The sequence below is a fragment of the Scyliorhinus canicula genome, chromosome 2 (assembly GCF_902713615.1).
Source record: "Scyliorhinus canicula chromosome 2, sScyCan1.1, whole genome shotgun sequence".
Lineage (NCBI taxonomy): Eukaryota > Metazoa > Chordata > Chondrichthyes > Carcharhiniformes > Scyliorhinidae > Scyliorhinus > Scyliorhinus canicula.
The window spans coordinates 149,909,566-149,925,548 of NC_052147.1; the positions used below are offsets into that span (position 1 = coordinate 149,909,566).

At 43.5% G+C, this 15,983-nt stretch overlaps 1 protein-coding gene across 3 annotated transcripts in view; it reads left to right on the top strand.

The window, feature by feature from the left end:
- Positions 1-15,983, top strand: part of LOC119959312 (disco-interacting protein 2 homolog A-like) — a 304,446-nt gene that overhangs the window by 235,654 nt on the left and 52,809 nt on the right. For all 3 annotated transcript variants that reach the window (XM_038787623.1, XM_038787632.1, XM_038787638.1), the window contains exons 17-21: positions 3,022-3,136; positions 5,922-6,061; positions 6,862-6,998; positions 12,331-12,411; positions 14,851-14,978. In XM_038787623.1, the coding sequence (XP_038643551.1) occupies positions 3,022-3,136; positions 5,922-6,061; positions 6,862-6,998; positions 12,331-12,411; positions 14,851-14,978 (601 nt within the window). The remainder of the gene's footprint in view (positions 1-3,021; positions 3,137-5,921; positions 6,062-6,861; positions 6,999-12,330; positions 12,412-14,850; positions 14,979-15,983) is intronic.

Consider the following 15,983-nt stretch of genomic DNA (forward strand, 5'->3'; position numbering starts at 1 on the left):
CCTCGACACCTGATTCAACCATAAGCTGAGCCCTTTCAGTCGCAAACATCAACTGCTTCCACCAAAGAAACATGACAAAAAAACTGTTATTGCCAGCTGCACAGCACTAACCAGTAAACCTGCACATCATTTAAGAATATTTGGGGCAGAGGATGTGAGCAATTTGTTGATTCACTGTTTTTTAATTTGTTCTTGTGATGTGGGCGCTGCTGCCTGGGCCAGTATTTGTTGCCCATCCCTAATTGCCCTTGACCTGCGTGGCTTGCTAGGCCATTTCAGTGGGTGTGATTAAGAGTCAACCGCATCATTGTGTGGATCTGGAGTTACATGTAGGCCAGACAGGGTAAAGCCAGCAGATTTCCTTCCCTGAAAGACATTAGTGAACCAGATGGGTTTTATGACAACCGGTTATGACATGGTTTCCTGGTCATCATTCGACTTTGAATTTCAGATTTTTTTAATTGAATTGAACATCTGCCGTAGTGTTCTGAGTTGAGCTATTACCAGTAAATCTCAATAAATGGAAGCTGTAAAAAGCAGTGCAAGTTGGATCCTGACAAATGTTGATCACCTTTGTCTACAGAGGCTGCTATGCCCAACAAATATTGGTATACTGTGCAACAGAACCCTTTCAAACACTACGAGCACACTCCTGGAGGACTCCTACAAATATTGGTGCAATTCAAGGGGAGCCTCCATTTCGCTTCTTGAAACGCTGCATACAGCAAAGTTTTTAAAAAAATAATTAAAAAAAATTTTTTTTGGAGACCATATCACCAAATTACGAATAAATTCAGAAATTTTCAATGGCACACTTTTACCAGTCTGAGACAGAAATCCTTTGTGGATCTTTCTGAATCTACGGAGAGCATATTTTTCACAAAACACATGCTTGGCATGCAGCCTACAAGCTAGTTTTACCCTCTGTTATAGAGTGTTATTATTATGCATCTTCTTATTTAAATCCATTGTTGATGTCATGAGTAAGCACTGCGACATCATTAGTCATTGTTACATTTCTAAATTCGTGTTTAATTGTCGTTGGTTCGAATTCCATTCTGTTACTTTTATTTTGATCTTTTTTTAATAAATTTAGAGTCCCCAATTCTTTCTTCCCCAATTAAGGGGCAATTTAGCATGACCAAGCCACCTACCCTGCACATCTTTTTGTGTTGTGGGGTGAGACCCACGCAGATACGGGGAGAATGTGCAAACTCCACACGGACAGTGACCCCGGGCCAGGATTGAACTCAGCTCCTCGGCGCCATGAGGCAACAGTGCTAACCACTGCACCACTGTGCTGCCCCAAAGAAGGTTAACTTTAAGTATTAGCACGTTTACCTTTTTGCCACACCCAATAAAGCAATACGTAGTTGAGGAAATATTGGGTGGGCGGCTGGCTGATGTGTGCCCTTGATTTTACTACAAATGCTTCCTAACCACGCTTCCTCGGATGAGGAACGAGAAGGCATTCAGCACTTGCCAGCAGCATTCGACAGCTGAACAGAATGCAAGTGAAATGGAAAAACTAGCTCCGAGAATGAAGAGCATTTTGCAAACTTGCAATGCAGCATTGACTGACTGTGTCTGATGCTGGCACCTAGTGGCAATGAACTAAATTACAGAGAAGGAATAGGCCAGAAGTAAAAACTGAATTTAGTTTGACTCGACCTTCTGTTTCAATATCGTTATGCAGCACCAATTATTCTTATTCATAGAAGTTGTGAGGTGAGGAAAAATCTGTGTGTATGTTTAAGTTGCTTCTCTAGATTTCTAATCTATTGCATTAGTTCACATGAGAGAGGTAGGCAGTTTGCTCCTAAGCCCCTACCAGAGCAATTTGTTACTGACTGCTAGATTATGCACTGAAGTGGCTATGGATCTTGTTCCCTTGGGCTTACCCTCCCCCTTCTCATGGTGAATTTTTAGGATGGCCGTCCCCACCATCCGGAGAGCAGCAACTCCAATGGGTCGCTGCCGTTTCACGGTCTAGCGAGCGTTGATTGGCAGAAGGCTGGGCTTCGATATTCAGTTGGGTGGCAGGACCCGCCTGGGAGAGCTGCCAACCAGTGTAATTAGCCAGCAGCTCTGCGGCCCCTCCAGATGCAGCGCTACAATGGCCGGAGGAGGCACTGCGGCAACATGCCTGGAAACTAGTGCGGGGAGCCAGAGTGAAGGAAAGTAGCAGGAGTCCTGGTCATTTTTGTTCCCACTCCCCTCTGAGCTGTTTTTCCCCCACCAATCTACAAATTGAAGCTGGTGGGGCAAAAAACCTTAAATGGTTATTGTGGTCATTTAAGTGCCATAACGTTGGCAAGGGCAGGCTTCCCATAGAGCACCCACACCACCTCAAATCTCCGGATTTCACATCTTTCAAGATTTCTGGTCGGGTGGTTCAGACCAAACTGGATTGGGTGAGGTCGAGGGTCACTCTGAGCATGGGGTTAGACCTACAGTGTGCAAGTGGAGAAGGGGATAGCTATTGAGGTGGCACACAGAGCCAATGCAGTGTCAAGCCAAATTACTCAGGTAAATGATTTTTAAAAATTCTACTCAATTAAAAGTGATGCATGGTACAGTCTTAAAAATATCCGGTTCTCAACAACTCTGGTTTTTGGAAAGTCTGATTTGAGACACACTATTGTGAATTGAGGAGGCATCCTAGTTAAATGATCAAGATTCCTTGATCAGGGGAAGGCACATAGCTCAGTGGTTAGCACAGCTGCCTACGGAGCTGAGGACCCGGTTTCAAATCCCGGCCCTGTGTCACTGTCCGTGTGGAGTTTGCACATTCTCCCCGTGTCTGCATGGGTTTCACACCCACAACCCAATGATGTGCAGTTTAGGTGGATTGGCCACGCTAAATTGCCCCTTAATTCGGAAAAAAAAATAATTGGGTACTCTAAATTTATATTAAAAAAAGATTCCTTGATCAAATGGTGAGCTATTGTTTGCTGAACACTAATGCGTTTCCTCACCAAAATAAAAGGTTTCCTGACCAAACATCTTGTTTTGTTACAGGGTCAATATCATCTTGTGATGCATTTGTGAACGTTTTTCAGTCTCGTGGTTTACGCCCTGAGGTGATCTGCCCCTGTGCCAGCTCATCAGAAGCTCTGACCGTGGCTATTCGTAGGTACTAAACGCTCTTTGTGTAGTGAGAATCCAAGAGTTTCACTGCTTCTTCCATGTCCGTGATGTTTCTAAAATACATTGCAAATAAATATATTTTACATGTTCTCTCTTTTGCAAATCTATGAAGTATAACGAGCAACAACATTGTGGTCCGTGATTTCTCCTGGATTATTCATAGACACTGCAGTCAGATTTGGAGGTTCTGTTTTGACCTCCAAAGATCTGGGTGCAGAGGAATGATCAGAGGCAATTTTTAAATTTGATTGGCTGCTGTCTCAAACCAGGAGTATGGGAGCTGGGGAAGAGCAAATCCGTGTTGGCATGAACCCTTGTCTATCCCTGTAAACAGCTGAATAGTCACTGGGTTCAAATTGTCTGCTGATTGCTGGGATAGGATTCAGTCATTATCATTTTTAAAAATAAATTTAACCTACCCAATTCATTTTTTCCAATTAACATCCTACCATCCAATTTCACTGCTGAATGTAGACGCCAAGTTGCTGGCAAAGATCTTGGCCTCGCGGATTGAGGACTGTTGATGCCCTTGGAGGGATGAAATGTGGAGGTGGTGGTTGCTATGGATGCAGAGAAAGACTTTGATCGGGTAGAATGGGAATATTTATGGGAGGTACTAGGGCGGTTCAGGTTCCGGCAGGGGTTTGTGGATTGAGTCTGATTGTTGTATCAGGCACCGACAGCAAGTGTAAAGACGAAGCAGGTGAGTTTGGGGTATTTCGGGTGCATTGTGGCATGAGTGAGACAAGGATGCCCACTCTCCCCGTTGCTTTTTGCCTTGACAACAAAGCCATTGGCAATGGCGCTTCGAGCGTTAAGGGGTTTGCAGGGGAGGGGGGGGGGGGGGATGGAGTACAGGGTCTCGCTATATGCGGACAAAATGTTGCTTTATATATCGAACAAATTGGAAGGTATGGGGGAATCATGGGCATTTTGATGAAATTCGGCCGGTTCTCTGGGCATAAGTTAAACATGGGAAACAGTGAGGCCTTTCCGATCCAGGTGAGGGGGCAGGAGAGGAGGTTGGGTGAATTGCTGTTTAAGGTAGTGAGGGAGAGTTTCAGGTCTCTGAGCAGTCGGGTAGCACGGGGATGGGAGCAGCTATAATTGAATTTGGCATGGCTGGTGGAGCAGTTGAAGGGGGATTTTAAAAGGTAGGACATACACCCACTGTCGTTTTCGGGGCGGGTGCAGTCCATGAAGATGACTGTTCTGGTACCTTCCAATCTTTGTTGCAAAGGCTTTTTTAAAGATCATTAATGCATTGATCTCAGGGTTGTGTGGACGGGTAAAGCCCCATGAGTGAAGGAGGTACTGCTAGAGTGTGGGGGGTGGACTGGCCTTGCAGAATTTGATGAACTACTACTGGGCAGCAAATACAGCCATGGAAAGGAAGTGGGTAGTGGGGTAGGGGTCGGTTTGTGAGCAGATGGAGGCAGCCTCTTGCAAGGACACTAGCTTAGGTACACTGTTGACGCCACCTCTGCCGTTCTCGCTGGCCAGGTACTTCAGAAGTCCGATGGTGGTGGCGGCCTTGAGGGTGTGGGGATAGTGGCGGCAGCACCTGAGGTTGGAGGGTGCCTCGGTTTGGGCACCAATTTGCAGGAATCACAGTTTCACTCCTTGGGCTAGACGTGGGGTTCCGGGTGTGGTGGTGGGCAAGGATTGAGCAGTTTGGAGACCTATTCGTGGGGGCGAAGCGTTTTGAGCTTGGAAGGATTGGTAGAGGAGTATGAGCTGCCCAGCGGGATGGGTTCTGGCACTTACAGGTGTGGGACTATGTGAGGAAGCAGGTGCTGTCCTTTCCTCACCTGCTTCCCCCAGGACTACAGGACAAGGTGGTGTCGAAAACACGGGTTGGCGAGGGGAGGGTGTCGGAGATCTACAAGTAATTGATGGACTGGAAGGGCGCTCCGGTAGGAGACGTTAAGCGCAAATGGGAGGAAGAGTTGGGTGGGGGAGATGGAGGCGGGATTGTGGGAGGAGGCTCTGAGAAGGCTGAATGCATCCTCTTCATGTGCTAGGCTTGGCCTCATTCAATTTAAAGTAGTTTACAGGGCGCATAAGACGGTGGTCAGAGTGAGCAGGTTTTTTTGAGGGGGTGGAGGACAGGTGTGGGTGGTGCGCAGGGAGGCTTGCAAACCATGTCCACATGTTTTGGGCTTGTCTGAAGCCGGAGGGATTCTGGCGGGGGTTTGCTGACGTGATGTCCGAGGTACTGAGGGTGAGGGTTATCCCGAGTCCAGAAGTGGCAATGTTTGGAGTGTCGGAAGACCTGGGAGTCCAGGTTGTGAGAGAGGCCAATGTTTTGGCCTTTCCCTCCCTGGTAGCCTGGAGATGGATCCTGTTGGGGCCACCGGAACCAGGGGTGTGGGTGAGCGACCTCGCAGAATTCCTTCGTCTGGAAAAAAAATCAAGCTCGCCTTGAGAGGGACTGTGGAGGGGTTTGCCTGGAGATGGATCCGTTTATCGACTTCAAGGATAGTTAAGAAGTCAGCAGGGGGAGGGGGGATTCTGGGGATTAAAAATGGAGGCAGGGTAGGAGGGTAACGGCAGGAAGGTGGGACAGTGGAGTGATAGTTATTTATTTGTTATGTGAATTCTTGTTTGTTTTCTTTATGGTTGTGGTTGTGTTTGATGTGTATATATATATAATATATATATATATATATATATGCCTTAATAAAAACATTTTTAAAAAAAACTAATGCTGTGAAATTACCATGTGACTTGGGGAGAACCTGCTAACTCTAATGGTTCTTTCTTTTCAGACCTGGTGACTTAGGAGGACCTTTTACAGGGAAAATGGTGCTATCCATGAATGGTTTAAGCTATGGAGTAATACGAATGGACACGGAAGAAAAGCTCTCTGTTCTAACTGTCCAAGATGTGGGTGCTGTAATGCCTGGAGGTATATTTCCCTCTGTTAAGTGTGTTTATTAATATTGATTATTCTTCCTCCAGGGGAAGGACAGTTTTTTGCCATCTCAGTTTGGTTCTCATCTCAGTAAGCCAGTCAAATATCAGATCCAGCGCTAAAGACTTGCCAGCTCCGGCTCGATATCCAGCACCCACTACTTGATCATTCTCTTACTCTCCCAAACATTGCTCCACCCTCTCCTGGATGCCACCCCAGCTCCTTTCCCTCTTGATTGATTCTTCCCCACGACAACCTCCCCAGGCCACCACAATTCATGTTGACTGCCTGAAATTGAAATCCACTTTGTTAATACCTGTTCTGGAGCAGAAGGTTGTTCCCTGCGTCCACCTTGCATCGGCAAACTGCACAGCCCAATTCCTAGATCATAGAATTGACTGACATATTGCCAGCAACAACAACAAAAAATTAAACTAGAAGGTAGTGCGAAATACATTAACAGACCTTTCTGGGGTGTCACAGTTAACAATAGCAAAAACATTTTACCAGAAAAAAAGAGGCGCCTGTGGAATTGACCACTATTTTGTTAGCTTCTCACCCTTTGTACATCTCTTTCCACCTTTATGGTGCTGCTTTATATCTACTTCATCAACTAAGCTGTTGGCCATCTCCCCTAATACTCCTTCATGTAACATGCCATCAAATTTTGTTCAACATCTCTACGAAACATCTTGGTAAATCTTTACTTCATTAAAGGCATTGTATAAATTCAGGTCGTGGTTGATGTTTCTGACGACTGGTACCCTTTCTTCCTGTGTGTCTTGTCCTTTCAGCATTGGTGTGTATTGTAAAGTTTGAAGGTTCCCCACAGCTCTGCAAGACAGATGAGATCGGTGAGATTTGCGTGAGTTCGCGTGCATCCGGGACATCGTACTATGGACTTCCGGGAATGACAAAGACTGTATTTGAGGTATTTGAAATTCACTTATTTTGCTGAAAGTACATGTTAATTCTTCTCGTTCATTCATTGTCCAAATCAAAATTGGAATTTTCCCCATCCACTGGGACAGAGCATAACTGTCTTAACATTTTTGAACTCCCATTTAGGTTTTCTTTTCCCTTCCCCTCATCTACACCTCACAGCAGCTGGACCGTACGATATTTTTTTAGTGTGTGTGCAAACTATTGACTTAATGCCTGTTCCATTGGTGAAAAGTATTTTTCTAACTGTTGCCGAAATCGTGCATTGTTCTTTTCAGCGCGAGCTAAATGTTTTGGACTGATTTACAGTTTTAACATGATTCTTTGGTAGATTTTTATTACCAGGTAATTTCCACCGTTTGGCCTTTGAACTTGATTTTTCCGTGCTTTTATTTTTTGATATACACTGACAAAAATGAAGCCACCAGCATATTTGATAGCATGTATTGTGCTCCTTTACCTTGTTCGTATTTAATCTTAGGAGGGGAGATAAGTGTTGCTTTATTTTTATCTGACGTCTCGATAACTGAGTGCTCGTCAGATAGATAGCGGCTGATTTCATAGACATCGGTTTGCATCAGTTAGTTCTTGTGCAACAAAAGGTTATTTTCATGTCTGTTAATTACAGAATCATAGCATTATGCTGTCCAACAGAATCCATAAGATACAGCAACAGGATTAGGCCATTTGGCCCATCAAGTCTGCTCCACCATTCAATCATGGCTGATATGGTTCTCATTCTGCCTTCTCTCCATAACCCCGATCCCCCTATTAATCAAGAACCTATCTATTCCTGTCTTAAAGACATTCAATGATTTGGGCTAGACAGCCTTCTGCTGCAATGGGTTCCACAGATTCACCACCCTCTGGCTGAAGAAATTCCTCCTCATCTCTGTTTTAAAAGATCACTCCTTCAGTCTGAGGCTGTGCCCTCGGGTTCAATTTCTCCTGCTAGTGGAAACATCCTCGCCACGTTCACTCTATCTAATCTCAGTATTTTGTAAGTTTCAATAAAATTCACCTCAATAAACCCTCTTCGAGTATAGACCTTGAGTCCTCAACTGCTCCTCATATGACGTCCTTCATTCCGGGGATCATTTTTGTGAACCTCGTCTGGACCCTCCCCACGGCCAGCACATCCTTCCTTAGATACAAAGCCCTAATAATCCAAATGGGGCCTGACCAGAGCCTTATGCGGCCTCAGCAGTACATCTCCGTTCTTACATTCTAACCGTTGCGACATGAATGCTAATAGCTTTTTGGATATGTTAATTTGCCGAGTGATTGGAACAGATTAATTAGTTTCTGCAGAAAGGATTAAGGCATCCAGTTCATGCAAAATAACATCTTGGCCACCTTATGTAGTCATGCAAAATCCCTCGTTTTAGAAAGTTAGAGCTAAATTTTGGCTCTGTTACAAGTGTAACGAACGCAGAGTTTTAGATATATTGGATAATAAACATTTGTCAATTTAAGGGTTAACAGCCTGGGTTAGTATGTGTTTGACTGTAATAGTCACATTTTTAAAAGAATCTTGTTTTACAAGACCAGAAAGCTTTTAGGAGCCAGAAGTAAAATTGACCAGTGTAAAAAGCTTAGGCTAATGCTCTCTTGCTTGACTGGTGGGATTCACGGGGAGTTAATGTGTTTTCAGCCTGGGGAGTTGATATGTTTTCAGCTTGGAGAGCTGATGTAATTGCTGGGTGGGGCTACAGTATTCAGACATTTCGAGAGGTTTTGAGTCGACGTCTGATCTGGCTACCCTTTAGAATACAAGTAAAGTAATTTGCTCCCACAGTAGGATAGTTGGAAAAAAGAATTGTATTAAAAGCATCGCAGACTTGTCTGAGGATAAGGGGGAAGCTGAAACAAACCAGCTGAAACAACCTTTTGAAGACATCCAGCCAGAGTCTGCAGGGGTTCTAACAGAAGCCAAATCTGTTCTGGAAAGCAAGTATTACTTTCCAATCCCATTGGGATGTGGGAAGGATTGAGAGCTGTATGTTATTTTTCTTTCTTACTGTGTAGTTGGGAATAGAGATAATATTTAAGGATTGTATTGAGTAGTATTGTTTAAGGGGTAATTGTAAGCTCTCTGGGTGTGATGTTAAAGAGTTTAATATTGTCTAATAATAAATTCTTGTTTTAAAATAGCAAATCCCTATTTCTTCGTGCAATCACTCCAAGAGCGAAGTATTCTTTCCGCACAGTCTTACAAAATAAACTAAAATATTGAGGTTTTGGTCCAGTATCCTAGCCCCTGTTGAGGTCTGGCCTGAGATCGTAATAGCAAGCAGAGATAAAGTGTGGGTCAACAACTCGGTTGCAACCTATAGCCCTCCATAAAGTAAAGGAACAAAGCTTTAAAGGTCTGTTTAATGTCATGATTGCACAAGAGAAATGTTGTTACTATTAATGGTTTGTTTGTGCAGAAATTTCATTTATCTGCTTAGCGTTCAGTAAATGTGCCTAGTGGTTTATGGCCAAAGCAGCAATCTGGTTTTTATTCTTCCTTGTCCCGCAGTTGAAAAGATCCTGTCTTTGGCACATGATATATTCTATTATTAACTGGGACAAAGTGGCAGGTTCTCTGTTTGATGTCAGTGTTTTCATGCATTTACCTGTAGAATGAAGGTAGAAGGCACATATTTTGATTTATCGGCATATTGGGGACTGGTTAGTGCTGCTGAGCAACAGGAACTATCTACCATTTTTAAAAAATATGTAACATCTTGATTAATGCCAACCCTTCAATGCTAGATTTGCCCTGTTTGCTTTGAAGAATTCAAAAAAAAAACTAAATCCAGGATTGGTCTCTGTAGATTCTCCTCCAATTATTATGTCAGCTCTTTTTATACAGAACAAAACTTGCAAAGATGGCAAAATTAATTAGAAAGAATCCTAGGCTCTGATGTCAGCATTTTAGTTCTTTGTGACATATGGTGGGTTGTGTCAACCTCGAGCCAAAATGAGATTGAAGTAGATGATGGGAATTCTTCCTCCTCAAAAGATATGCCAGTGAAATTCTATTTTTTTAAATATAAATTTACAATACCCAATTAATTTTTTCCAATTAAGGGGCAATTTAGTGTGACCAATCCACCTGCACTGCACATCTTTTGGGTTGTGGGGGCGGAACCCACGCAAATACGGGGAGAATGTGAAATTTTATTCTCATATAGTCAAGAAGAAAAGACATAAAATAAGCAAAATACTGTGGATGCTGGAATCTGGAACCAACAGAGGATGCTGGGAAAAGCTAGCAGGTCTGGCAGCATCAGTAGGGAGAGAGAAACTGAGCTAACTGTTCGAGTCCATTTGGCTCCTCTTCAGAACTAAAGAAAGCAAAATCTGTTCTGACGAAGAGACAAAAGGAACTAAGACAATGTGCAAACTCCACACGGTCAATGACCGGGGCCGGGATGGAACCCGGGTCCTTGGCTCCGGAGGCAACAGTGCTAACCACTGCACCACTGTGCCGTCCGATTGCGAATAACTGCTAATGTCCAAATGTCAGACTTAATTTATTTACTGATGACTTGGATTATGTTGTGTATATTATTTATCACCTGTAATTATTTTTTTTGTGTTGGCTGAGGGGGAGAGTAGTTGTGATTGCAGTCTTGAACTTGGACCCAGTGAATTTGCTCTTCAGCCAGGCTTTTGCTGGCTTTGCTCTGCTTTTCATAAGACAGATACTGGCCAAGGCAATGAAGATGATCATATTTGAATCCATGGCAGTCCCTTTCAACGTCAGTTAGGCTGTGCCAATCCTCCAAGCTTCAGATGATGCCAATGACATGAAATGCAATTATCCCAAGATTATTATATTCTTTAACTAAACCATTTCCCCAATGCTTTCTACCAACGTAACATTGGAATGGAAAGTCCTAAATTGTGTTAGAACTCCTACCGAGGACCTTCTCAGGAAAGTACTGAGGGTGCAATCAGAGACTAGCAGGGAATCAGAAGAGGTTGAGCGAGGGGCAGCACGGTGGTGCAGTGGGTAGCACTGCTGCCTCACTGCGCCGAGGTCCCAGGTTTGATCCCAGTTCTGGGTCAATGTCTGTGTAAGTAAAGCATTTGATCCTTCACAGTCTTTAATACTTTATGCCTGTCATTTTATTTTCCTTTGGCAGTATTTGAATTTGGATCTTAGATACTTTTATTTAGCGTTAGAATCCACATACAGTTCAATAACTTTGGGGGACGAGGGGGAGAAATTGAACTTCCTGTGAAGGACGAAAAGGATCACAGGACCAGTTTTAAGACTTTTATTGTAACAAGCTAAAAGTAATGTTGACTTCACACTGTTGAAGTAAGCAACTTATACTCTCAACCACAGAAAAGATCCCCATTTAGCATCTAAAACAACTACAAATCTCCCTCCATAGTCTTGCTTTACCCTGTCCCTTAAGTAGACACTTCATCATCCAGAAGATTATTCCAAAGCTATTCTCACCTCCTTTTCCTCAATCAAATAACCTCTACTCCCCAGTTCTTGTCTTGTGAGGTCGGAGATACTTTTGGAAAACCTAATTCTACAGTAATTTCCTATGGACTGTTCCCCTCTTGGAGCCCATCTCAGTGGCAATGTAAATCACATAGCCTTGTGTCCAGGCAGAAAGCTAATTAGACATCTGTTCGAACCCAACTTCATTCTATCTTGGAATTCGGAATACAGTTTAAAGTCTAACCGATTACAAATCCTGACACTTGTAATACCTCTCTGGGACTTGGAGACTATCAGCCTATCCACCGTCAGCACAGTTGCTCAGGTCATTGATTACAGGTGAGAATATTTTGCACCCTCTTCCAGAAAGAAAACTAGGGTCTCCTTTAATCCTTAGCAACCAAGCCACCAAAGCATGTTGGGCAGAATTCAGAACCGGTCACATAACCCATTTAATTGTTCCATCTTGTCTGGTATCATTGGCATCTTGCCCTAAATAAAAGGGACAGTCCCAAAAACACAACACTCTTCTATATTTGTAACATTAGTTTCCCACGGTTGGGACAAATTTTTATGAATTGATTGATGTTTTCTGAAATAAAACTGTAAATACTGGGTAAACTCAGGTCTGGCAGTATCTGTGGAGAGAAACAGAGTTAACGTTTTGAGTCCCAATTAAACTTCGACAGAAGGATCTGTGGAAGAGCCATTTAGAGCCGTTGTTTCTCCCCATAAATGCTGCCAGATCTGCTGAGTTTGCCCAGCATTTTCTGGTTTTGTTCAGATTTCTGTCATCTGCAGTATTTTGCTTTTATTCGCTGCTCTGTGAATGATTTTGGGCTAACTCTTGCTGTTTGTTGTTTTCTAGGCTGTGCCAGTGAACGCTGTAGGAGTCCCTATCAGTGAACATGTCTTCACTAGGACTAATTTGCTGGGATTTCTTGGCTCTGTAAGGAAATCTATTTGTTTTATAGTGACTGGAAACAGTTGTATTGAAGTGCTCATGTTTCACTGTTTATTTCGCTAGAGGGGATAAACTATTTTTTAAAAAACGAATCTGGAGTAAAAAGTTGATATCATTAGTGGCAAACCTGTGACGATTGGATTGTTCATTCATGGCCTTTATTTTTTTCCAATTAAGGGGCAATTTAGCATGACCAATCCACCTACCCGGCACATCTTTTGGGTTGTGGGGGCGAAACCCACGCAGATACGGGGAAAATGTGCAAACTCCACACTGACAGTGACCCAGACCTGGAATTGAACCTGGGACCTCGGTGCCGTGAGGCAGCAGGGCTAATCCACTGCGCCACCGTCCTGCCCTTTCATGGCCTTTATAAAGCAAACCTGCTGGCCTTGATGTGGCTCCAGACCCACAACAATATGGATGACTCTTAACTGCTCTCTGAAATGTCCAAGCAAGCCACTCAATTGTATTAAACCACAGCAAGAAGGTATAATATGAATAGAAGTCGATGGACCGCCCAGCATTGACCGAGGCACAGTGACAAGTTCTCTGTTCAACCAATCATCTCCGCCCCAGAAACTGATGCATGAGCTCCTCATGGCTGTGTGCGAACCCCAACCATTTTCATCTGTTTTATTTCTTTATTTAAAAAAAAATTTAGAATACCCAATTCATTTTTTCCAATTAAGGGCAATTTAGCGTGGCCAATCCACCTATCCTGCACGTCTTTGGGTTGTGGGGGCGAAACCCACGCAGATACGGGGAAAATGTGCAAACTCCACACTGACAGTGACCCAGACCTGGAATTGAACCTGGGACCTCGGTGCCGTGAGGCAGCAGGGCTAATCCACTGCGCCACCGTCCTGCCCTTTCATGGCCTTTATAAAGCAAACCTGCTGGCCTTGATGTGGCTCCAGACCCACAACAATATGGATGACTCTTAACTGCTCTCTGAAATGTCCAAGCAAGCCACTCAATTGTATTAAACCACAGCAAGAAGGTATAATATGAATAGAAGTCGATGGACCGCCCAGCATTGACCGAGGCACAGTGACAAGTTCTCTGTTCAACCAATCATCTCCGCCCCAGAAACTGATGCATGAGCTCCTCATGGCTGTGTGCGAACCCCAACCATTTTCATCTGTTTTATTTCTTTATTTAAAAAAAAATTTAGAATACCCAATTCATTTTTTCCAATTAAGGGCAATTTAGCGTAGCCAATCCACCTATCCTGCACGTCTTTGGGTTGTGGGGGCAAAACCCATGCAAACACGGGGAGAATGTGCAAACTCCTCACGGACAGTGACCCAGAGCCGGGACCGAAGCTGGGACGTCAGCACCTTGAGGCAGCAATGCTAACCACTGCGCCACCGAGCTGCCACTTTTCATCTGTTTATTACCTTCCCTCCGTTGCAAGGACAAAAAGGGTGGGTTGGGGGTGGGGGCTGGTGACTGATGTTTTCAGTGTTTCGTTGCTTTCTTAATTCCTCAGTTAATGCAATAGTCGATATCCACATTGCTGCAAGACCTGGACAACTTGAATGATCAGTAATAATCATGCCACAAAGTAGTGCAAGGCTATGGCCATCTTCAACAAGGGAGAGTCTAACCCTGTCCCTTGATGTTCAGTGACATTAGCACTGTCAAGTCTCCCACCATCTACTCCTTGCAAGGACCAGGAACTTAACTGGGCCCAACATCCAAGTACTTTGGTTACAAGAGCAAGGCTCAGTATCCTGAGGCAGGTGATTCATCTCCTGATTTAGTAATCTTTCCACCACCTATGAGGCACAAGTCGGGAATATAATGGAATGCACTGCATCCTTCCACTACAAGCACAATGTGGTTGCCCTGTACACAGTCTAGCAAATACACTGCAGCAACTCGCCAAATTGTTTTTGATGGTACTTCCCAAATCTGAAACCCTGACCACCTTGAAAGGCAAAGACAGTAGGCACCCTGCCTTGGAAATGTGTTGTTGTTCATCAGCTCTGGGCCAAAGTCCGTACCAGCACTCATTGTGAGAGTGCCTTCAAGTAGGTGGCAGTGGAGCTGTCTGTGGCAGCCATTGCTTCAATATCCAACACTTTAAAATTTTGATGTTTCTTTGTTAGACAATGAGGAGTTTCCGTCTCTAAATTATAGAAAATATTCCCAAAGTGTCTCTTTTTTCACTTTCACCTTGGAAAGTGGCCTTATATTTTTAAGTAGTTTGTTCTGTCTTATTTCAAATTTCAAAATTTACAGTTGGATCAAAGTTTAAATCATAGTCTCTATAAACAGCTTCTGACAACAGATTCTGTGGTCTGTTTTATGTGATGAAGTCCAGGCACTGACATACTAATGGCACTGACTCTGACCAGCAGGTACCTGAGTGGGATTAATATTGTTTTGATTATTTTCTGTTATTTTTTACTTCAGGGCAACCAGGTTTTTGTGGTCGGCAAGATGGATGGCCTGATGGTGGTGAGTGGACGGAGGCACAATGCAGATGATGTTGTGGCAACAGCATTAGCAGTGGAGCCCATGAAGTTTGTGTATAGAGGAAGGTAAGTAAATGAGCAAACAAGGATCTAATAGTTTTGCCTCACTTGCAAATTCAGCAAAGGTCACCCACGTATTATCAATCTTGACATTTTCCTTTCGGTTTTGTATATCACATTTGAGTTTTACAGAATTAAATTGGTAATTGAAGTAGTATTATAAAAATGGATTATCTGCTGTTTTTGGTTAATTGTGTGAGGTTGATAGGATCTTTCTTGTTTAGATTCCAGCCTCTTCCCACAAAATCTCTTTGCTAATTTCTGTTTCACAGCTAAAGTACATGAAGTCTTTTCTTATGCATGTGTTACTTAAAAGTTTTTTATAGTACCCACTTCTTTTTTTCCCCAATTAAGGGGCAATTTAGGGTGGTTAGTCCACCTACACTGCACATCGTTGGGTTGTGGGGGTGAGACCCATGCAGACACGGGGAGAATGTATAAACTCCACACGGACAGTGACCTGGGGCTTGAATCGAACCCAGGTCCTTGGTGTGTGAGGCAGTAGTGCTAACCACTGTGCCACCATGCTGCCCCATGCATGTGTTACTTTATTGCATCATCTGGGGTTTTTGTCTCCATTCCCTTTTTATTGAATAATTTGAAGTGCATCATCAGTTCTAGACAATGAATTGCAACTATGGCTGTGGTTTTAAGGGAACTGGTGGCAGACCACCAAATGCTTGTCGACTATGTTGAAGCTTTAGTGCAGTCGTGGTAAACTAGCTTTGAGAGTAGGAGATGTACTGCCTGCATTTTAACACTTTTTCTTGGAAAGGGTGAAGAAGTAATTTTCTTCACTTGTGTCTGAGACAGACTCGCTTTTTCTCATACGGGAGACAACAAAAATAATAACAAACTAAAGGGGCAACCTATTCTGTTTCCACGTAAAACTGCAAAAAGTAGTGTGTCTCCATTCACCTTCAATCCTGTTTCTATAATTTAAAACTGATTATCAGAGACAGCCTGGGGAAAATTCTGCATGTTTCAATTGCTTTGTGAGTTTATTCTCCA